Below are 24551 nucleotides of genomic sequence, written 5' to 3'. Positions count from 1 at the left end.
GGCACACCGTTTAATATTCAGTGGGAAAAAAAGGGGACTCGGTCACCCCTCAAGGACATGCAGACCCCAGATACTCCCGAACACATCAGCTGAAGGTGAGCCAGACAAAGATGAATATCAGGGATTGGTAAGTCTTCCTTTGGTGCTTAGCAGGTGCAATTGCTACTGCTGTCTCCAGGTTCCCCCTGTTTTAGAGAGAGGGTCCTGTCAGCCTCTACTTGTTGTAGACAGTTATTACACCTCTCAATTTCCTCAAGAATCTGGAAAGTTGGATAATTGTTCTATTGCAGACTACCTGGATCTCCCAATTTTGGTTAAAATATTATGTCAGAGGGGGCAGCTAGGTGGTGCAGTGGATAGAGCACCAGCCCTGAAGTCAGGAGGACCTGAGTTTAAATCTGGCATCAGAGCAAACACTTGACGCTTACTAGCTGTGTGACCCTGGGCAAGTCACTTAACCCCAACTGCCTAAAAAAAAAATACATAAATATTGTGTCAGAAATAAAATCTAAGGAGTCTGACCTAGTTAAAAGTAAACATCAAATTGACTAGAAAGCAGACAGGCAAGGCTCTGAAGTTCACCTCCAACATAAAGAGCAGTGTAATCTACAGACCCCCCAAATCACATCAAAGAAGCTTGTTGGCACAGCACTCATTCAGCACCATTCTCCGTGTTCATTTCAGGTAAAATGAAGATATCCATGTAGACGAAACAACGGGAAATGAAAAGGAAGCGGGCACACACAGCCCTATCCGAGCAAACTGGGCAGAGGAGAGAAGACAAGAACGCCTCCGCTGGCTCCCCACATTCCGCCTAGCTCCCGAGATCACCCTGTTTTATCATCATAAGCTTAGGAGAAGACAAAACTCCTTCCCTGACTTGGGGTGTGCCAGTCAGGTTATTTCTAAGGACATCCTATGAATTTAACGGTAAGCTGCTGGCATCATTCCAAAAGAAATGCACTAAGACGAAAAGCTTTCACTTTCTGTGGCTTTGCCCACAACGCCCCTCAGCTTCTTGGTTCTGAAAGACAGGCCTCCCCAGAGGATACCACCCAGCTGAACAAGCAGACTCTAACACTAGCAGATGCCACCTAGCACACCACGAACGCTAAAACCACTGAGGTACAAGCCTTCTTCACGGCTTCATGTCAAGAACGCCGCGTGGCAGGACTAAATGAGACTGTCCGAAGGGCTGGCAGAATACAAGGATTTGAGAGGAAAAAAGGCTGCTGATGTTCCCTTGTAGTGGACACGTCAAGAAAACAAGGTCGGCACACAGTTACTCAAAACCAAATGTCTGAGGCATCTGCCCACAATGAGGACGACTATACCACAATTCACAGGAACATACTTTTAATAATTTTATGTAGTGGGCCCTGTGAGCCCGACTACACGGCGATACCTCAAGTATTGTAGGAAACAATTCACAAAAGCATAAATTATCTCAATTTCTATCTGTACGTGTTCCAAGTGCTCCAAGTGCGCACCACGCTATCAGCACCTCTGCTCCTGGACGTGATCTGTGGGCAGTTCCAGGAAGAAGTCTGGCTTGGAAGCCAGGCCTTTCTTTGGCCTGCTGTCTTCAAGCCTGCCACTACTTAAAAGGGGTCCTATGCCCAGAGCCTTCAGAAGGCCACCTGCTCCAGTGCCCCGGCCCCCTTCAGGCTTGACCTCACATTCTTTTGCTCCTTCTGGCCCCTAATTCGGAAGAGTTTTTTCCTGGCCTCCTTCTGCCGCTTGAGTTTCTCCTCCTCCTCCTTCTGCTTCATTTTGATGTGCTCTTTATGCTGCTGGCGATGCTTGTCCTTGGCCTTCTTCATCTTGTAGCTGTGCACTGTGCCCAGAGCGGTGAGCAGGGAGCAGATCTGATTTAGAGAGAGACCCAAGCCATCAGAATGCAGCGTTTTATTCAGAACATTTTGCAATCTCTTAGTTTCAGAGAAGCCAAGATATCAAACCCGAGTGTATTAGAGTTAGAGTTCAGATGGGAGTAAACTGAACTGTCAACCTTTACCAAGTACAAAGCGATGGTAAAGTACAACCTCCTATAACTTCCTTTGCATTCTGTAGCTCTTTCTGACAACACTGATGAAGAGTACTTACTTGTATGTGCTTCCCTAAATACTTTTGACTCTTTGGACCACTATAAGTCAGCACCATTAGAACTAGTCCTGAAATAAAACTAAAGCAAGAGACAAAACTCTTGCCTTTAAGGAAAGCTAAGTCATAGAAGGGTAAAAAAACAAAACAAAAATGATCTCTGTGGTTTCTATCCAATGTCTTAATTACATCACCTAACCATGAAACAGTCCAGTCTGCTCACATTCATGAATCCTAGGAATACTACACATTTGCATGAATGAACCCTTTTTGCATAGATGTTACAAATACAGAAATACTTTTGCCTTTTTATCCCCAAATGAGAAGGAGTCTGTTTTAATCTTGGAAACTCCTTTCTTTCCCTTGATGAATCATATATAACAGACATGACTAGAAGAGATCAAGGAAGCTTTCTCTGCTCTGAGGCAAGAGATGATCTTCCTCACCCAATTCTGAGAAAGCTAGATTTTCCCCAGACACAAATGGGGATGCATTGGAAATATAAGTAATGCCTCATGAAATAACATCAGAATGCTATGCACCGTACACCATAACAACATCCTACCTTTTTTTCATGAGGCTCTCTGATGACGGCTGGCCTCACTCGATCCCTTGGCACCTTGGCAGCCTTCTCCTGGTTTTTCGGCTTGCTCTTAAAAGGCAAGGCCTTCTGTAGGGCTTTGGGGATGTGCAGTGAATTAAAATGCTTCTTCTGCCTCACTATTGGCTGAAAAAAATAAAGCCACACAGTACAATATTTTCAAATCAGGTTTAATATGTTTTTTTTCAAACTTTGGCACTTAAACCTCCTTAAAGGATTTCCCTTACTAAGGGAAGCACTAAATTTCACCTTCAGATAAAGTGAAGAGTAATCTGTGTACCATTTTTATGGAGTATCTCTTATGTGCACACATTTCATTAGGCAGCACGGACAGTACAAAGACACAATCTTGTGAAGCAGACATTTTTTGATTATGCTCTATTATTATTAGCAATTAACTTAAATAAACATTTATCAGGATCCCTAAGGAAGAGTTCATAGTAATATTTATACCATATTGGCATGTAAATGCTTTGAAAAATTTGAGGAAAAGAAGTAAGAGAACAAATGATTACAAACTGCTTGCTGGTACCTTTATTCTCTAAGTGCAATGAATTACCTTATACAGAGAATCCTTGCTTTGCTTCAGACGGATGCCATGTGCAAGGCGAAGTTGGCCCGTTGTTCTCATTCCCGTCCAACTATCTTTTTCACCCACTGGTTTCAACAAAGATGTTACTGGATTATAGAAGGTCGGGATGGAAACAGGATACCAGGTTCGCATGAAGACAATATCTAGAAAAGAAAAATTCTTATTTAAATCTATGAAAGAAACTCAAATTCATTCATTCTCTCAAAAAACATTTATTCAGAGCTTACGAGGTCCAAGGCACAATGCCAGGAGTTTTAGGGAATACGAAGGAGGTGAGGCACAGTCTCTTCCCCATAACCATCTAATAATTAATATGTCCTCTATCCATCAGTATATTCTAGAAGCAAAAGCACTAATAATTTACATAATAACTCTGTGATTTTAATGAATAATTAATTTGTGAGAAGACAGGAAGTGTAACTAAAATAAATCAAACATTCCTGCTCATTAAACCCCTATTAAATTTTATTTTAAAAGACTGACACCATAATTTGAACCAAAGAGAATCCACACAGTCTGTACCTATCAACAGCAAAAATACAACATGACATATTCAAACCACAGTGGCCCCCTAAAAATCTCTTCTGAATAATGGCCTCAACTACCATGAATTAGCGAATATTGATAAAAAGTAAATTACCCGAAGAGAATTACTTACCACTCATCAACAACTTGTCCTCAAAGGTAGCTCTGAAGGCACCTTCTGGGGCTCGAAGAGCCTTCTTAATCTGCCCCCTTATCCCACTGACGGTTCGGATTGCAGCACCTTCAAACTTGGCAACTTCCAGGGCAGAGTTGAACATTCCCTGTGGGTGATTTTATCGAAAACTAATCATGCCCTCTACTTCTTTAGCTAAGACTTTTAAATCAATGATTGAGAAGGTTGTTGTTGGTTTTTTTTTTTAACATGAATAAAATGCAAATAACCAAAATCCACAGTCAACATAAAACTGACAAAAGAAAAAAGAAATATTTAGGGTAAGTGGTAGGCAACCAGGACAGTGTGTGTGCTCATTAATCTACTTGGGATTCTACTGTGCTTCATTACAGCATAGACCTCTGAAGAAGAGATGTCCCTGTCAAAGAATTAAAAGTCCTATAAAATGATAACCCTGGAGAGGAAAAAGATCTACTTAATAGATAAGAATAAACAGGGGCATTTATTGCACAGGTTTGTTCTTTACTACTTCCCAATCCACAGTTCGTTTGAGAACGAAAATTTACCAATGAATAAAAACTAGAGGATCCTGTTGTACTTCTACACCCAATTAGCTGATGACTTTCAGCCTGCAGTTTATGGCTCTAACTTGTATAATCATCTCACTTTAGCTACATTTTTAAGTCATGATGTACTTGCAATGTACTACCAACATTCAAATTTCTGGTTATTTGCAGAGCCCCTACGGATTTATCAGATTTTTCACAATTCTTTCCCATAAGTAACACAGATATTATTATCTGAATTTTACAAATGAAGAATCTGGGGTGTAGGCAGGCTAAGTAACTCTAAGTAATGAGTGTGGTAGAAGAGGAAGAGGACTGAAGTCGGAATCAGAGGCCCTGGATTCACATACTGTACTTTCTACTTCCTAAAGTTAGGCTACTTACCTAAAGATAAATCTCCCTGGGCCTCAGAACTGACCCCCTAAGGTTCCTTTAGTTCTCAATCTTTGTTCCTATGAACTTGTCCAAGGTGAAAAAGTCATCGAGTAGGCCAGGATTAGAACACAAACTTTTTTGAATCTATTTCTTTCCTATTCCATTCACTCCTTTAAGACTTCTAACAATGCTTGCAGGCACAAACAAATTTAAAATGCTTTGTAAAGTTTAAATGTAAATAGGATCACTTTTCTGGTTCACATTCAGTACTGAATTGCTTAGCACGTTTTCATTTTTGCTTTAGCTTGAACATACAAACCTTAATAAACGAAGTGTTCTTGAAGATTTTAAAGGGAAAACCTGTTAGCTTCAATTTCTTCACAATTGTTATAGATTTGTCCAAGTCAAGGACAACTCCTGTGGCAGCTATCCGGAAATCAGTCTAAAAAAGACAACAACAAAAATGAGTATTTGTGGTCTGATGTTTTATTACAGAATTGTGTTTCATTTACCATCACTAGGAAAGATTAGGTACTCAGACTCCAGTGAACTAAAATTAAGCCAATAAAGAAGTTTAGGGTTCCTTCTAAAGCAGTCTTTAAAAAGTCCACCAAGATCCATCAAGAGAGAAATTTCGGGGGGCCCATGGCTTTTTTTTTAAGGGCAATTGGGGTTAAGTGACTTGCCCAGGGTCACACAGCTAGTAAGTGTCGAGTGTTTGGTCTGAGGCAGGATTTGAACTCAGGTACTCCTGACTTCAGGGCTGGTGCTCTATCCACTGTGCCACCTAGCTGCCCTGGGCCCATGGCTTTCTAAAAATTATTTTGATTACTGTATTTTAATATAGTTTGTAATGCATTTAAAAGCATTATTCTAAAAAGGGTTCACCAGTGTCAAAGGGGACACAAAAATGGTTAAGAAAGAACCTAATAATGAGCTATTCAGAAGAAATAAAAGAATTTCTGATGAAAAGTATACTTTATTTGCTTTTTTAGAGAAATGCAGTTTTATTACATCTCTCCCCACCCCCGCAAATGGAAATAAGAGAAGACAGCATGGCAAATCACATGTAGTAAAAAAAACCTCACTGAAGAAGCTTTTTTCCAAATCTATAATTAACCCCACATGTTAAAGATGCTTCCCAAACACAAGTAAGACTCAGAGTTTACCATTGTGCCACTGACAGACTGAACTGCCAAAAAGCCAGTTCCCTGTGGGGTGATAGGACCTAAAAGTAAATGAAAAAAAGAAAAGAAAAACCATGAACCAAAAAGGGGAAGGGAGAAGACATGGAAGACGTCAGGAATTTCATGATGCCTCCAGCAGTCAAGAGGCACAACTAAGGTCCCCAATAACCAGTTCATCATACACTGTCCCTCCGAGGAATTGACAGGTAAGCCACATACTCAGGGAAAGAAGTGCTTCTACATACTCTCAGATGGTAAAATCATCCTCCTAAGCTCTCAACAAAGGGTCTTCAAATTCTTTTCTCTCAATCTATAGTCATTTCAAACATTTAGATATTTCCCATATCCCATAAAATTTTCAATCAGGATTACTTATGGAGGGTTGTGTGTCATGAAATTTTAAAGGGAAGAAAAGGGGAAGAAAAACTAACATTAATACCTGAAAGGTTTAAATTAACTAGAGGATTAATCACTCTAACCATTTTACCCCAAAAGGTTGCTCCACAATGCATATGTTGTGGGGTGTATTTAAGAAGCCTCTGTCGCCCATTATGGTCTTCAATGTGATATAACGGGATAGTTTGAAACCTCCTCCATCCAAGAGAGAAAATTAAAGGATCCCGAGACTTAAGAATTTTCTTATACCAACGGTGCTTCTTCAGACGCATCTAAATTAAAGAGAAAAAATTATTCATCAGGATCATTAAAAATTAAAAACCCACTCAGTCTTCAATTTCCATATATTAAAGCTTCATTCAATATACTTCAACTTTAAAGATGCACCTGCTCTATACACGGCATTACACCTGATACCAAGAAGACAGAGATAAAAAATGAAGTCCCTGCCCTCAAAGAGTTTTGAATCTGTGAAAGGGGAATCTTTCAACATAAACATAAAATAGGTATAATATTAAGTACAAAGAGGCCATTCCCCCAAAGATAAATCATCAGTGCATATGAAGAAGTTATCAAAAGAAGAAACCTAATATACCAATAACCACATGAAAAAATGTTTCAAATCACTAATTATTAGAGAAATACAAATTAAAGTAACTCGGAGGTTCTACTACGTATCTATCACACTGGCAAATATAACAAAAGACGGAAAAACAGGCACACCAGTGCACTGCTGGAGGAGCCATGAATTTGTCCAGTCATTCCGGAAAGCAATTTGGAACTATGATCAAAAAGTCATCAAGACATGTATACATTTTGATTCATCTATACCACCATTAGGCCTACACTCCAGAGATGAAAGAAAGAGGAAAAGAACTCATATGTACAAACATATTTATTGTAGCTTTTCTCACAGTAGCCAGAAACTAGGAAGGGGTACCCACCTACTGAGAAATAAATAGCTGAACACATTAGTCTAGACTGTCCTAGAATATTATTGTGCCATAAGAAATGACAAAATGGATGGTTTCAGAAGAAACTAGGAAGACCTCTAGGATCTGATGCAGAGTGAAGCGAGCAGAACTCAGAGAACAATGCACACAATGACAAAATTCCAGAGAAAAACAGATTTTAAAGCCTTCAGAACTCGGATTAATATAATCACAAGCCGCAAGAAGATGAATGACAACACTCACCCACTGGCTAGAGGTGCTGGGAATTAAAATCCAGAATGAGACATGGATTTTTGGACATGGCTGATGTGGGGATTTGTTTTGCTAGGTTGTGAATATTTGGTTTTGAGGGTTTTGTTTTTATTTTCTTTAGCTGTTCAAACTGGGGAGGGGGGAAGAAGTAGGGGAGTAGGGAGGGCAGAAAAGAAAAAGAAAAGATATTATAAAAGCTTATAAAAATAAATGAATAATTTTTGAGAAAAAAGGAATTTTAAAAAGAAAATTTAAAGCAAGTAAGATCACTTTCAAATGAGAGAATTAGAGGCAGTTTCTTGGAAGAGGTAGCAGAATCTGAATGGCCACAAAAGAGGATTCTGATGGATGAAACTGAGGAAGGAGTAGGTTCCAGGCACTAGAGATGGCCCACAGGAATGCACAGAGACTTCAAGACAAGACTCAAGTCTGGTACAGCTAGAATATGGAACACATGAAAGGGACTGATGTGAAATAAGGGAAAAAAGGCAGGTTGGAGCCAGACTGCAAGCAGCTTTAACTGACAAAAATACATGGAACTAAGAACACCCACCTGTACGTAGCCCACGTTGCCTTCACTGTTACCCAAGCCACCCAGAACAATTGGGTAGTGGGGGTCAAAGTTAAGCACAAACTCGCAAGGGACATTTTCTATCTCAATCCGGATGTACATCCCAGGTCGGAAGCCTTCATACTGAACTCTGGCCTCATCATCCTGATCCTCAAATTCTGCCCGGTTAAGCTACATGTGAGACAAAGAACATAACACTGTTATCTTTATTTTTAAAATGTGAAAACTATATCAGTAATTTTGAAATTCAAGAACCATGCACAATTCTTCAAGTGCTATTCCTAATGCCAAAAAGAACTGTATTCTCACAGTGATATACATGTCTTTCCTCAAAGCACAATCTGGGTGCTGTCTTTGGGTCTTCAAGGACCAGCTAATCTGGATGACTAAAAAGGGACTATCTATATTTCTTCTCACTCTTCAGTATAAAATTTTAACGTGGTTCTAGTATGTCTTATTAACTACCTAAAAGCCTCCACTCTTTCTGAAGCACTTTCTTTTCCCTCTGTGACTCTGCCAAGCCAAGTACTCACAGAATAGATGTGTTCAAGATTAGCTCCTAAGTAAAAATGATCCCTCCTACCTTACCGAGAAAATCTGTGCTAGCCTTTTCTCCTCCATTCCATGCCTCATTCCCCACCATATCATCTCTTGTTCTTGTCTTTTACTCTAGTCTCTCATGAAGGGGCAGCTGGTCCTCTTTGCAGCATTAACCCATCTATTCTCGACCCTACCCTTCCTACCCCATTTCCAGCCTGCAGCACCCCCATCAACCATGGCCTCTCACATTTTCAATCTCCTCATCCCCATTCCCTAATGAAAGATGTGCTCAGGTCCACGCTATCTTTAAAAACCTTCACTGGATGACATCAAGCCCTGAAACTTCCACACTATGTATCTCTTCCCTATGACTGCCAAATTCCTAGAAGTAACTGTCCGTACTGAATTGCCTCCTCCCTCCTGAAGCTCTTGGAATCTGGCTGACTAACCCACCCACCCAGCCACTCTTAGATGAAGCTTGTTCCTATGCCTTTACACAGGCTGCCTGACACACTCTTCCTCCTGCCTCTGCCCAGGGACCACCTCGATCCCTCCTCAAATTAGCTTCTATTCACTGACTTTTCTGTTGACACAGAATTGAGGTTTCCCCACTTTTGTGTTTCTGTGCCCTTGTGCACCTCGTGCAACGCAGGCTTTAATAAACAGTTTCAAGTCAAACTGTCAGGTTTGGTTTTGCTGTTCTTGTTTACCCTCTTGTTCGCCACTTAGTGGGAGGCAGTTATTTACACGGCAAATGTTCTGTCACAAGAACACGTTAGCCCAGGATTCTGTGGTGGTTGTCATGGATGTCAAAGGCTAATTGATACAGCCTGGTGACCACCATAACGGCTCAAACAAGACTTCTGGGAGATTAGATCAAGGCAGAGGTTAGAATGAGCCTCTTCCTGACTCTGCATTTACGTAAATAAACTGGCAATCTTCCCACACATAGGACAAGATATTTAATGCAGCTGCTTAATGAATTTAATGAAGATGACTTCACTGAGAAGATGCGTGCCACCAAAGGAAGTTCACTCTACTTCCGCTCCATGAAGACAGGCCATCTCACCCAAACTCAGAGTAGGGATTATTTCATTCTTTGCACTTTTACCTTGGCCATTAATAAATGCTTGCTGAGTGACTACTTGACCTGACCTGCTTTCCCCCAGTACCAAGCACTGGATTCTAGACAAGATACTCAATAAATGTTTAATGAATTTGGTGAATTAAACAATGTTCAGAGCTAGATTTTAGACTAACTTCTCACCCCAAAGCTTACAACACTTCTCAATGGCAAGCCATGACTAAGCCCCCTTCAAGCTACAGATGTTTGCAGGCCTTGCCCCGAGCTGTCTGTGTGTGCGTGGCTCCATCACAACTTATCACCATCTGCTTTAGCCCCTCCATCGGACTTCTTGGGCAGACAGCAATCTTTATCCCTGACATCCCCTTCCACATTGCGCCTCCTCCACTTCTGGTCCTTCCTCTCTGAAGAGCTTGTTTTCCATTACTTCTTCTAATCACAGGTTGGAGCTAGGTGAGTGCTTAGAGATCAGCTGGCTTACACTTCTGTTACATGTAAGGAAACTCAATTCCAGAGTGAGCCAGAAACTTATTGCAAATGGTGTGCTAACAGGAGGGTTCGATCCCGAAGCCTCCCAATGACTTACAATGTATTTTGTTGTTTTGTTTTTTTTAAATAATGATGATGAAGCAAAATAACATTTATTTAGTGTTTACTATGTGCCAGGCACTGTGCTGAGTACTTTACAAACATTATCTTACTAGAGCCTGATAATAACCCTGAGAGGTAGGTGTTGTTAATTATCCGCATTTTACAGATAAGGTAACTGTGGCAGATAGAGGTGAAGTGACTTGCCCAGGGTCACACAGCTAGCAAGTGTTTGGGGCCAAATTTGAACTCAGGGCCTCCTGCTTCCAAACTCACAGCTCTATCACCTGCCCACCCTAGTGGATCACTTAAAGTCCTATTGTACAGAGTCCTATTTACCTATTCACAAAGCAGAGGCAAAGGAAAAGAGATAAAGGGGCAAGGCGGATTGAAAAGGGGAAAAAGGGGGAACAACGAGTTTGGTTCCAAAAACTGCGAACTTTATAATCCATAACTGGGGCTGACATACTCTGACAGGTTACCTGAGCCTGTTTCTGCATTTCACCCTTCAGATCATCAAAATATGTGGTTTCTCCTTCATCATACTCATTATCAAATAATTCTTTCAATTTCCGCTTTTTCTCCAGACGCTTTTTCTTTGCATCTTCCTCTACCTTAGGCACTTCTTCCTCCTCTACTTCCTGGCAAAAAGGAAAAAAAAAACAACACCCTCAATCCCAAACTAAAAAAGGCTTTAGGATTGTTTTCATCTTAAATCAGATTACAGGGTTTTACAACCATACAACATTACCTGTCTAAGGGAAAAAAACGCAGAAGTGAAAATGGTTCAACTCAAACCTGCGCCCTTCTGAATTCTCCAAAAACTAATAAATCGGACATCTGTGTCTCTCACTGCACGAAGCTTCCTGGCACATGGAGCAGGACAGCTTTTGACCCACTATCTTTCAAGAACGTAAGATAACCACTACTTACCTGAAGGCATAATTGGTCATTGCTGCTTCTTTCTCCCTTTTTTCTTAAGCACAGTATTTGCAAACCCCTCAGCAGCACCCCCTGTCTCCAATAACCTCTGCTCCAGGGATTCACCAAATGCCTTTTTCCTTCTCCTTTTCTATCACAACCCCTTGCCCTGATTCTCCCTTGGATTTCAATTTTACAATGCTAAATAAAGGTTTTAAGTTAAAGACTTGAGAATTTCTCACATAAGCTGCTTTCTTGAAATAAGAAATAAATCTTGGCACAAAACAGCTCTTATAATCAAAGTCTGCTTTCTAAAATCTAAAGGAAATTAACACAAATTTTGAGGATTAAAACTATTCACCAAAAGATAAAATGGTCAAAGGATGTGAATAAACAGCTCTCAAAAGAAAGTTCAAGAACTTAAAATCACTAGTAACTAGAGAAATGCAAATTAAAACAACCAATAGGTTGCCCCACACTATCTAATGAGCAAAGATGATAAAACAGACAAGTTCATAGTTGACAGGGGTACAGAAAAAAATATGTATTTGCTACTGGCGCAATCATGCTGGAAAACTAATTGAGAATCATGCTAGTTATAAAACTGTTTGCTCAGAACAATCCTACTTTTGGGTTTAAATATCCCCAAAGAAGATACCAATAACAAGAAAAGATCTATCTGTAAAGAGGTATTTGCAGCAGGAATATCTGTAACAGCAAAACAAATAAATCAAAATAAAGGATACTTCATGTCTTACTACTGGGGAATGGCTAAGTAACCAGTGGTACGTGACTACAATGGAATATCAGTCTACTAAAGGAAACAATGAAAATGTCAAAGAAATAGAGGAAAACCTGTATCAAATGGCAGACAGAGAACAAGGCAAAAAAGCCTAAATGCGATTTACAAAATCTGCATTAAGTGAATTCAGCTCTGACACTGAACAAAATTCAAATGGAAAATGGCTGCCAACCCTCCAGAAAGACTGGAAAACACCTGTGTGTAGCCAGCTAGACACACACAGGCAGAAGCCCCAGTTCTTCCTTCATGCTGTTTCACTTACCTGCTTGTGAGGATTTCTTTTTTTAAAGAAATTTACATCTAACCTAAGATTGGTTATTTCCCCCCTCCTGAGAAGCTCCCTAGAAACAGAGCATCTTGGGAGTCCAAAGAGCTATGGTTCAGAGACAAGCAGCAACTCTCCAAACACGGGCTCAATCACCCTCTGCCTCAACACTTCCTCCCAGCACTGGCAACACATTCCATTTTTGATAAGTTCTAATTGTTACAAAGTGTTCCCTTAAACTGAGTCAAAATGTGCTTCCCTGTAACATCTACCCATGTAACAGCTTGTCAAATAACTGAAGACAATTATTACGTCAATCTTCAGTCTTCTCTAACCTATTCCTAATTACTTTAATAAGTCCTCCTCCCATGACATGGCTCCCAGGCCCTTAATCCTCCAGGTCGCCTTCTCTGGGCATGCTTCAACTTGGCAACGTCTTTTCTAAGTGTGGAAGGTAAAACTAAACTAAGGCTCCAGACCTGGCATGTTTGACTTCCACAGAACAGAGAGGGCAGGCAGACTTCACTCAGAAATCACAAAAGCTGAGGCTGAGGCTATAATAGCTTTCTGGCAGACACAACACACTGACATTTTAAGCTTGCAGTCAACTAAAAAAATCCTGAGGCCTAGCTACAGATCCCACAGTCTAAAGTAGTATATCTGATTTTCTTAAGTATAGGACTTTACATTCAGAATCCTGGACTGTCAAACCTAAAAAACACCTTCAAAATCAACTAATCCAATATCTCCATTTTTATAGATGAGAAAATGAAGGCCTTGATCTCATTAAATTTCATTTTATTGAATGTGATTCCTAATTCCAGGCTATCAAGATTTGTTATGCCCTTAACATCCATAATGAATTTGTTAAACGTAGCATTTGTGTTTCTCCTTCACATTGCTATAAAAATGTTAAACAAAGAGGGGTTAGGGTAGTCTCACGACATTCCACTGACCAGCTCATCCAGACTAAGCTATTTAATCAGTTACTAAAAGAAGGAGCAATGATCAGACTAAAGGACAATCAACTTTGTGGCTCTTGCCTGTGTAATTTTGGCTGATTCCCTTCAAATGAAGGAAAATAAATTCAAAAATTCCTAGTGATGGAGGGTAATAGCAACCAACAAGAATGTTCAGGAGGGGCGGACCCAAGATGGCAGAGTAAAAGCAGTGACTTGCTTGAGCTCTCGCCCAAACCCCTCCACATACCTGTAAAAAATGGCTCTAAACAAATTCTAGAGCAGCAGAACCCACAAAAAGACAAAGTGGAACAAATTTCCAGCCCAAGACAGTCTGGATGGTTGCCTGGAAAAGTTTATCCCGCCTGACTGGGAGAGGAGCTCAGTTCTGTGTGGGCGAGCAGGCAAAGACCAGGGCTCAGCAAACCTGGAACAGGCCTCAGAGGACTGAATCACAAACACCAAAGACAACTTAGAAGATCAATAGGAAAAGTCTCTGAGCGTGGTGAGAAAGAGACTTAGTCCCAGCCCCAGTCCCAGTGCTGCCCCAGGACGGTGGCTGCTTCTGGAGCTCTCTAAAGGGAGGAGGAATCGAGTGGTTGATCAGAGAGGGATTTCAGGGATCTCTTTGCTGGTGCTGAGGCAGGAATATCTTGCTTTGCCTGTGCTTGGACCTGGGTCACGGTTCTGGGTAGCATCTCCTGGGGTGAGAAGGAGCACTGGCATGGTGGAGCTTGTAGTGGCAGTGCACAGCGAATCCTCCTCACAGTTCCAGGACAGAAAGGAGTGCTTGTGGTCACCCACAGACCAGAGCACAGGCCAGAAAAGGAGTAAACACCTCACCCCTCATCATACCACCTTGAAAGAACTGAAAATTTACAAGTCCCTAGAAGTATCTCTGAAAACAACTGTACAAAACCCCAAAGCTTGGGACAGTACATTCTCCGCATTGGAAGCAGACCTCTACCTTAACAAAGAGTTTAAAAGTCAAGTAATTACCTGGGAACATGAGCAAAACTTCGCAAAAAGTCAGACCATAGAATCTTCCTTTGGTGACAAAGAAGATCAAAAGACACAACCAGAAGAAGACAACAAAGTCAAAGCTCCTACATCCAAAGCCTCCAAGAAAAATATGAATCCCTCCCAGGCCATGGAAAAGCTCAAAAAGGATTTTGAGAACAAGTAAGAGAAGCAGAGGAAAAACTGAGAAGAGAAATGAGAGTGATGCAAGAAAATCATGAAAAACAAATCAACAGCTTGCTAAAGGAGACCCAAAAAAATACTGAAGAAAATAACACCTTAAAAAATAGCCTAACCCAAATGACAAAAGAGGTCCAAAAAGCCAATGAGAAGAAAACCTTAAAAAGCAAAATTGACCAAATGGAAAAGGAAGTCCAAAAGCTTACTGAGGAAAATATTCCTTAAAAATTAGAATAGAGCAATTGGAAGATAGTGACTTTTATGAGAAACCAATACATTGTAAAGCAAAACCAAAAGAATAAAAAAAGAGAAGAGAATGTGAAGTATCTCACTGGAGAAACAACTGACCTGGATAACAGATCCAGGAGAGAGAATTTAAAAATTACTGGACTATCTGAAAGCCATGATCAAAAAAAGAGCCTAGACATCATCTTCCAAGAAATTATCAAGGAAAACTGTTCTAGATATTCTAGAATCAGAGGGCAAAATAGAACTCAAAGAATCCACCAATCACCTCCTAAAAGAGATCCCCAAAGGAAAACTCCTAGGAATATTGTAGCCAAATTCCAGAGTTTGCAGGTCAAGGAGAAACTACTGCAAGCAGCCAGAAAGAAACAAATCAAGTACTGTGGAAACACAATCAGGATAACACAAGATTTAGCAGCTTCTACATAAGGGACCGGAGGGTTTGGAACACGACAGAGGGGAGGGCAGATTCGGGGAAAGGGGAATCAGAAGCAAACACTTCTCAGGACAGACAGGGTCAAAAGAGAGAAGAGAATAAACAGGAGGCAGGACAGGATGAAGGGAAATAGTTTTCCACAACATGACTACTACGGAAGTGTTTTATATGACTACACATGTATAACCTGTATCAAGTTGCTTGGTTTCTCAATGAGGGTGGGTGGGGAGGAGGAAGGGAAAGAATTTGGAACCCAAAATTTTAAAAATAAATGTTAAAAACTGTTTTCACATGCAACTGGGAAATAAAATATACAGGCAATGGGGTATACAAATCTATCCTGCCCTACAGGAAAATAGAAGGGGAAGGAGATAGGAGAAAGCCAGGGGTGCAGGGGTGATAGAAGGAAGTGCAGATTAGGGGAAGGGGTATTCAGAATGCACACCATCTTGGGGTGAGAAGAGGGGTGAGATGGGGAGAAATTTTGTAACTCAAAATCTTGTAGAAGTGAATGCTGAAAACTAAAAATAAATATTTAAATAAATTTTTTTAAAAGGGTGGGGGAAAAAAAAGAGGCATGAAAAAGCTTTTGGAATTGAAGAGGGGAGAAGCAAGAGGGAGTGAGTGAACCTTACTTTCTTCAAAACTGGCTCAAAGAGAGAATAACATACACACTCAACTGGGTACAGAAATCTATCTTTACAGGAAAGGAGGGGAAGGGGATAAGAGAAGGGTGGGGCAAAACCTTTTTGAGGACAGACAGGGTGAAAGGAGAGAAAGAATAGAATGAACGGGGGGATAGGATAGAGGGAAATACAGTTAGTAATAGTAACTAAAAAAAGTTTTGAAGCAAGTTTCTCTGATAAAGCCCTCATTTCTCAAACATATAGAGAACTAAGTTCAATTTATAAAAATAAGAGCCATTCCTCAGTTGATAAATGATCAAAAGATATGATCAGTTTTCACATGAAGTAATCAAAGCTATCTATAGCCATATGAAAAAATACTCTCACTACTGACTGGAGAAATGCAAATTAAAACAATTCTCAGGTACTACCTCATACCTATCAAATTGGCTAACAGGACACAAAAGGTAAATGACAAATCTTGGCAAGGATGTGGGAAAAATGAGACAATGCATTGTTGGTGGAGCTGTGAACGGATTTAATCATTTTAGAGAGAAATTTGGAACTATGCCCAAAGGGCTATAAAACCAGTCATACCCTTTGACCTGGCAATACCACCATTAGGTATGTATTCCAAAAGAGATGAAAAAAAAAAAGGGAAAGGACCTACAGATACAAAAATATTTATAGCAGCTCATTTCTGGGGGCAAAGAATTAGACGTTGAAGGGATGCCCATCAACTGGGAAACAGCTGAACAAGTTGTGGTATGTGATTATGATGGAATACTATTGTACTATAACATGCCCTCAGAAAAACCTGGAAAGTTTTGCACAGGCTGATGCAAAATGAAATATACTGTGTACAAAGTAACAGCGATATTGTAAGATGGTCAGCTATGAATAACTTACTTAGCTTTTCTCAGCAACACAACAATCCAAGACAATTCTGAAGGACTTAATGATGAAAAATGCTATCCATTCCCAAAGAAAGAACTAATGATGTGTGAACACAGATTGAAGCATACTTTTTTTACTTTATTTTTCTTGAGTTTTTTGTCTGTTTTCTTTCACAACATAAGTATTATGGATATATTTTGCATCACTATGCATGTATAACCTATATCGAATTCCTTGCCTTTTCAACAGGAGTGGGGAGTGGGGAGGAAAGGAAGGAGAAGATTTGGAGCTCAAAGTTTTAAAAACCAATGTTGAAAATTGTTTTTACATGTAACTAGGGAAAAATAAAAAATAAAACACCGAAAAAAAAATGTTCAGAAAATTCCCGCTTTAACCCCCATTTTTTTAGTAAACAGGGGAAGGTCCAATCTGGCACCCTGCCTCTCCCCTGGCCACAGAGACAGTAAATCTTTTTTCTACATGAGGGGTTTGTGTGCTAGGGAGTGGGCCACATCTGAAAAGTGATCAAAGCATACCTTCTCCTCTTCCTTGTCTTCCTCCTTTGGCTCAGCAGATTTTCCCCTGTGCACATCCCCAGTCTCCAGGTCTTCAAAGTCACCATAGAGCTCTTCTGTAAAAAAAGAACCATCGAAGGACTATTGTGAAACCCACAATTCCACATACTTCAGACTAAGCCCCTGCCACCTGACACTTTTCTCTCAAGAGCCACTATATAGAAACATGCCCCATTTTTCCTCTTTCATTTGCCAGACAGAGTTCTGCATTCTCTGCCTTCTTCAACAACTACAAGTCACCATCTATTAAGCACCCACCATGAACAAGAAGACAAAAATACAGCCGTCCTTCTCCTCAAAGAGTTTACAGTCATTTGACAGGAGGAATATAACTGGCACACAGAGAAAGCAATTCATGGGGGGGCAAAAAACACTGCCAACTAAGGCAGGGATCTCCGCTTTTCGTGTGTCATGGTCCCTTCTAGAGTCTGGTGAAGCCTATGGACCCGTTTAGAATGGTTTTTTATGCATAAAATAAAACAGAGGGGATTATAAAGAAAACTCAAGTATACTGGAATAGATTATGAAATTTTTTTTAAATGTTCACAGACACAGACTCCACATTAAGAACCTTTGCACTAAGAGGTGTAAAGAAGGTTTTACAAAGAAAAAGGAAAGAGTGCATTGAGAAGAAGTCAATAATACTGAGAGTGGTAAGGGGTAAAGGAGAAGGCCTGAAAAAACGCCACCAGCTTTGGCAGCAAGAAATCACTAGCAAGTATACTGGAAAAGTATGAAGGGACCAGGTTGTAAAGAACATTAAATAATGCCAAGCAAGGGAGTTTATAATTGATCCTAAGGGTAACTGAGTTGTTCTAGTTAGGAGGTAGGATATGTGTGGTGTGACATGGTCCAACCTGCACTTCAGGAATGTCTTTTGCTGGCTTTCCCCTCCAAGATTATCTTGTATTTGACTGTATGCATCTGCAGTACATGCATACATGTTGTCTCCTTCATTGGAACGTAAGCTTCATGAAAGCAGGGAATGTTCCTTTCTTATCTCTGTATCTTTTCAGCTCAGCCCAGTACCTGGTACTGAAGAGGTAGGTGCTCAATAGATGCTAGAATGACTGATTAACGAAAGAGCCAAATCAGTCCTGGTCACTGGGCTCAGAGCTCAGTAGAGGCATAGACAAGAAATTTCAGACTGTCAATGATTTAAAATACGATAGAGAAGCAGTTTTGCAAAGTCACTGACTTTTCAAGTGAGATAACTGCATGAAAACATTTTCTAGATGTCAACACCCCAAACAGAAGTAGGTATTTGCTTACTTACCATCGTCATCCAAAAGTTTCTGTGCATCTTTATCTGCTTCCCATTTTCCAGTCACAAAGCAATCTCGAATATTGTTCATCACCTCACATGAAAAAACAAAAATCAGTATTTAGAACATGGGTGCCTAACATTTCACATAAACTTTCTACCTACCAAACAGTAGTATGGTTTACATCTGCCTCTGGCTCTTACTTTCCCAAGCAATCTGACATCTACTCCCATTTGTCTTAAAGGCTGTTTCTCTTTGATGACTGCCTCAAGCACAGAGCTCAATAGGGAGCCAGTGACCCTAGACAGCAAGGAGGGAAGAAGCTAGCCCACTGAATGGAGGAAACTGAGGCAGAGGGATGTTAAATGACTTACTCAAGCTGGCATCAGAGTATGGTAATGCTATCATTCCCTCAATTTCTCCAAGATCACAGTGTCACACAGACAACACAAAGAAAAGTGTCCTTGCTACACTTCAAATCCCAATCATTAAGAGCTTGATAATAAATTTTGAAACTTTTCCTCCCATATTTTTCTTATTCTCATTTAATTTCAACAAGGAAAATTTGCAAAGGCATTTTTCACACCTGCTCCAGCATTCCTTTAAACCAGGGGCTCTTAGTCTTTTTTGTGTATCCCAGTTCCCCCAAGGCAGTGTGATGAAGACTATTATGGACTCTTACTCAAAAAGTTTTTAAATACATTAAAAACCAAAACCAAACAAAATCACAGAATCACAGAAACACAAAACAAAACTAAACAAACAAAAATTCATAGTGAAATGGAATTATTGGGGGGGAAGGATTTTAAGTCATGAACACAAACTCCTATTCTAAACAAAACAGCCCAATTAACTGTTACCTTTAAGTCCAGCTGTACCTCAGAAACTAGCTTGTTCTTATAACTGCAACTTAAAATTTCAGGGTTAATTTTACAGTTGACTGAAGCCCTACCTCGAGCCCAAGTAATTAGGTTCCCCCTTGGTTAGCCTGTGATTTTGTCCCTTCCCTTCCAGCTCAGTCCCCCAGAAACTGGGCTGCTCCTTAACTTCCCTACTGGGTACCACGGGGATTGAATTTCCTATCTCTAAACCTTAGCATCCCTATGACTAGCTCTACTACAACACAACGCCAGTATTAACCAGCTCAACTCTGCTGTTTGCCTGTCCTGCCCATTCCTAGAGAGAATCACGGACTTGGTTTGGAATCTACATCTCACTCATCCTTTCTCCCATGGATTCTTTCACCTCCAAGTTCTGAGCCAACCTTCAGACTTTTCTTCCTTAGTTCTCTAAAATAACCAAATGCTGGTCATGTTCCCATGTTCAAGCCACCAAAGTCTGTTTAATCCTTTGGGTCTGTTTGAACTCCTGGTTAAGCTCCCCCAGACTGAGGAGATTCCAATGCCACCAAGCCCAGGTTCTAACCACAATTACTACACTTCACCTAACTGAAAAGCTTAATAATAGGGATAATAATTAATTAAAGATTAATAACAGGGAAAACAACAGCATTAATCAGAGCCTAAGCTGTTATTTCCAACAATGAAGCTATAGGTGTATAGGAGAGAAAATTTAAATAGAGGCTTTCCAAATTAGAGAAAGTAACTCTGCTGATACTGTTTTAAAAGAAGGTTCAAACTTGGGTCCAATCAAACTCTACAGTCAACAGGTTTCATTACTACTTGTAATTACTTTATTTACAACAGAAATTAAGAATTCTAATCTCTTATTTTCTTGCTAAACTACATATCAAAGCAGCCAGCCTAGAGAATGCCATTAATACATTTTGTCCAGTATCCTCACATTTCCATCTAGGAAGGGCCCACCATCTTTATATATGCACAGTCAACCAAAGGTGCATATGAGTCTTAACTACACTGGGGGCACGCTACTGATTTTCCTGTCAATTTGTATTAATTGCAGATATTAAGAGCTACACTGCTGCTATTCACATTTTGTAGTAAATATTAGACAAACTTCTTTTAAATGTTCATGGCCAAAAAAAGTTGCACAGACAAGAAAACTTTAAGGTAAAAACACAGATCTTTACAACACAGACAATTTCCATTCAGAGATATTCAAACTAAAGTCAGAGAGGGATAGTCTATCTATCTAGATAGTCATCTATCTAGAAAACTCAAGAATTACAGAATCATAAATTTTAAAGCTGGGCCTAGGGGGCAGTTAGGCGGCACAGTGAATAGAGCACCGGCTCTGAAGTCAGAAGGACCTGAGTTCAAATCTGGCCTCGGACCAAACACTTGACACTTACTAGCTGTGTGACCCTGGGCAAGTCACTTAACCCCAACTGCCTAAAAAGAAAAAAAAAAAAGCTAGACCTTAAGAATTTCTAGCCCACCCTTCTCAATTTTACAGGCAGGTTTTTTTCATTTTTTGCCCTGCTGGCTATTAAGATTCACTTAAATTCTCTGGTCCTCAGTTTCCGTAGCTATAAAATGAGGCAGATGGATTATCTGATTACTAAGGTCCATTCTAACTCAATATTCCACAGATCTCCACGTATAATTGAAAAATGGGAAAATGAAATGGTGTCAAATGTATACTTTTCACAAAGCTATGGCTTCCACTAACAGAGATCACAACCCCTTAGAGCTTGGCAGATGGGTTTTGAGAGTTGCCTTGATTAAACAATTCATCACATCAATGCCAAACTGGGAGTGAGCCTCCCTAAATGAGAGTCAGGCTGATCCTTGCAAAACTGACACATGACCCAAAAGGTTAGGAATCAGAATCAGTGGTCCTAAAGAGAATTCCTGGCACCCCCCACAAAGTTAACAAAACACCTCCCCTTTAAGGATGAGTGGTATATCCACAGGCATAATGGTTCAACCTGCAACAATATTATACTCAATATTCACTGAACCCTCCATAGATAAGAAGGATCCATGTTCAACTAAGCAGAGTACAAACCAATCAATTTCCAGGAAGAGCCAGGTGTCTCCAACAACAAAGTACGGAGACTGGTCTGCCCTCCTATATGCCTTACCTCCTCTAAATCCCAATCTTGTGGTGCTTCCACGGGAAACTTGGAACAGTCCAAAGAGTCAGCCTTTCGCTTGGACTCTTTGTCTGGCCGGCTGACACGGAACAAGCCTCCAAGCTCTTCACTCTCCTCACCTTCTTCATCATCATCCTCCTCGGCCACTAAAGGGGAAAGGTATGAAGAGCATTACATCTCCATAGTCACCACCTTCAAGGGCAAGAACTTACCACAGGTAAGACAAAAGTGAAACACCCAGAAGCTCTGAGTTCTAATTTTTCCCGGGAATTTTCAGCCCTAAAATCCAAGCCAGTCATTCACTTTTTCTTTGCTTCAAAACTGCCACCTGGAAAATGCTATCTCATGTCACTAAAAATAATTCTTATGAGTTGATTATAAAATACTTAAAAATAAAAAAAGGGCTTTCCTTCTCCCCTTCTTTTCTATTCTAAGTGTGTGTGTGGCAGGAGAAATGGCTATTCTGAAATGCAAGTGGTATGAAAACAAAAGACAGCAATCATTTTAACCCATTTATCAAATATGAAACACCAGAAAAAAGATCATGAAAAGCCACTAATTTACCCAGTAGTCAGTATCTATGGTTATGAACTACCCCTCCCCAAAACAAAACTCCAGCCTCATTTCTCATCACCACTTTGGGAAGCCAACATGCTAGTAAGCTAACAGACTGCTGGCTCTTGACCAGCTGTTTGGTTTTTTGCCGTACCTGTCCCATAAATAAGCTTTCGAAGGTTGGGAGTTGCCTGCTGTTGCCTCAAAAAGGCCTCAGCGGCCTTTCTGGAAAGATCTTCCTTCCACTTGAGAGCACCTAGAAGCACAAACACAACCGTCAATGTCCTTTCAGCCTTCGGCTCTCCAAGCTTGTATGATCATCATCTTTTCATCCTCAACAAGGCCAGCAAAAGCCAGTTCTCATTTGATTAGATGAGACAAGGAAGCTCAGTATTAAAAACTTCTCAAACATACCTGCAGTTTCTGTGGAAAAGTCAACCTCCTCATTATATTCTTCCTCTTCTTTCAACAAATCTTCCACCTCAACACTCTCATCTTTTAAGTCCTTGGACTCCATCTGGTGAACGCCCTCACCTTGGCGATGCTGGCACTTCAGAAGCCTTTTCTTAGCGCCTTGTTCTGTTCCTGAACCTTCTTCCAGTGAATCAAGAGAAGACTCTTCTTCAGATTCTGCATCTGATGCAAATGCCTCTTCAGCTGTACAATGACCGGAGTCCGTAGTGGTGAGGGCTGCTTTCACAACTGAAGCCTTCTCCAGACTCTGGTTAGTTGGGGACTTTCTGGGGACAGTTTATCAGCAGCCTCTCTGACAGCCTTTGACTCAGAGAGTTCCTCATCACTCTCTACTTCTTCAGATGACTCCTCTTCTTGACTGCTTTCATCAGCTTCCTGAGATTCCCCTTCCTCACCTGAGCTCCTCTCAAGGTCATCATCACTATCAGCAAATGCAGGCAGATCCATCTGCACATCTTCTTCCATCTCCTCTAGCTTGGGACGTTTGATTCTCCTAATGGTCTGTTCTTTACCGGGAAATTCATTATCAGATTCCTCCTCATTTTCTTCATCATCACTAGAATCATTTCCCACTGTTTCCTCCTCAGGCATTTCTTCATCTTCACCATCACCATCATCATCATCATCGCCATCACTATCTTCATCCTCATTTTCCTCACCTCCAAAGATTGCTTTCCGACGAACTCGACCAGTTTGAGGGTCTATTTGTCTCTCTTCTTCTGGCATCAGAAACCTGTATTCCCAAGCAAGTGTACAGCAACTTATTTGCACAGAACTAGTTAGATAGGAACTGTTAACACTTTCCATGAACATGCATAAACAGCACTAGTGAGTCCACATCATGCATCACTTTCTACATAAAAATGATTTATGATCGGCTTAAGGCCAATAGACTTGTACTTAGCTAGTAACTTCCACAAATAGAATAAACTTTGAACTCTCCATGAACACAGATTCTCACAAGAAACACAACAGTTGAAATCCACAGGATAGGGATAGGAGATAGAGGATAGGGCCTGGACCTAGGATTTCATTCATAGAGGGAACTCCTGAATGAAGAAACTTACTCTACCAATGCCAGCTGGCACATTCTCTAAAAGTAAAAGTATCAGAGCAGGGGTTCTGAATATTTTCTGTGTCATGGACTTTGAGAATTTGGTGAAGCACATGGACTCCTCAGAATAACATGTTTAAATGCATAAAATAAAATACATAGGATTAGAAACTACTTCATTTATAGTGAAATACAACTTATAAAAACATTAACAACAAAAAAGCAAGTTCATGGCTCTCATTCAGAACCCCTGTCTAGAGCTGCCCAGCCCACTGAGAAGTTAAGTCACTTGCAGAGTGACACACAATCAGTGTATATCAGAGAAAGGACCTGAACCCAAGATCTTCTTGGGTCCGAGGCCACATTGATTCTCTGTGTCTAAATTCACACACAGGAAGTATTGCGACACCACCAATTGATTATCACAGAACTACAAGGTCAGAAAGTTTGAGAAAATTTATGGGATCATGCAACAGTTCAATCAATCAGACTTTGACAATTATTCTGGCCACAAGAAGAATATATCTCCTAAAGAAACAGAAGGAAAGCTTACCCCTGGTTTTCTACTTCCTCTAACCCTAAGGGTTTGGAATCTGAGAAAAGTGACACTTTACTTGAAGCCATTTTGGCATCAATGGTAGAATGTGTGGAAATAAGGCTCTGGACCAGCTCGTGAGTTGGCCTCAACTCCTCCTGTCAATAAAACCAAGAACAGAAGACTACTTTTATAAAAAGCACATGTGATCACAAAGAAAATTCTGTTGGTTTAAAAGAACTTTTTGAATTACATG

The 24551-nt window shown here is 40.4% G+C and overlaps 1 protein-coding gene across 1 annotated transcript in view; it reads right to left on the bottom strand.

Annotated features, from left to right (window-relative positions):
• Positions 1-1339: 1339 nt before the first annotated feature.
• The window catches only part of BMS1 (BMS1 ribosome biogenesis factor), a 37243-nt gene continuing 14031 nt past the window's right edge, over positions 1340-24551 (bottom strand). Inside the window, 16 exon segments of the mRNA XM_021006128.2 lie at positions 1340-1868; positions 2669-2830; positions 3264-3439; positions 3955-4102; positions 5215-5337; positions 6065-6123; positions 6570-6750; positions 8237-8425; positions 10949-11107; positions 17355-17449; positions 18670-18751; positions 21666-21823; positions 22387-22488; positions 22647-22952; positions 22955-23439; positions 24314-24453. Coding sequence (XP_020861787.1) covers positions 1629-1868; positions 2669-2830; positions 3264-3439; positions 3955-4102; positions 5215-5337; positions 6065-6123; positions 6570-6750; positions 8237-8425; positions 10949-11107; positions 17355-17449; positions 18670-18751; positions 21666-21823; positions 22387-22488; positions 22647-22952; positions 22955-23439; positions 24314-24453 — 2805 coding nt within the window. The 3' untranslated portion in view covers positions 1340-1628.

This window comes from Phascolarctos cinereus, unplaced genomic scaffold, assembly GCF_003287225.1.
Source record: "Phascolarctos cinereus isolate Bilbo 61053 unplaced genomic scaffold, phaCin_HiC Scaffold_3;HRSCAF=262, whole genome shotgun sequence".
In the NCBI taxonomy this organism is placed as follows: domain Eukaryota; kingdom Metazoa; phylum Chordata; class Mammalia; order Diprotodontia; family Phascolarctidae; genus Phascolarctos; species Phascolarctos cinereus.
Note: the sequence above shows the minus strand (reverse complement) of the source record. Positions and strands in the feature narration are given on the sequence as shown.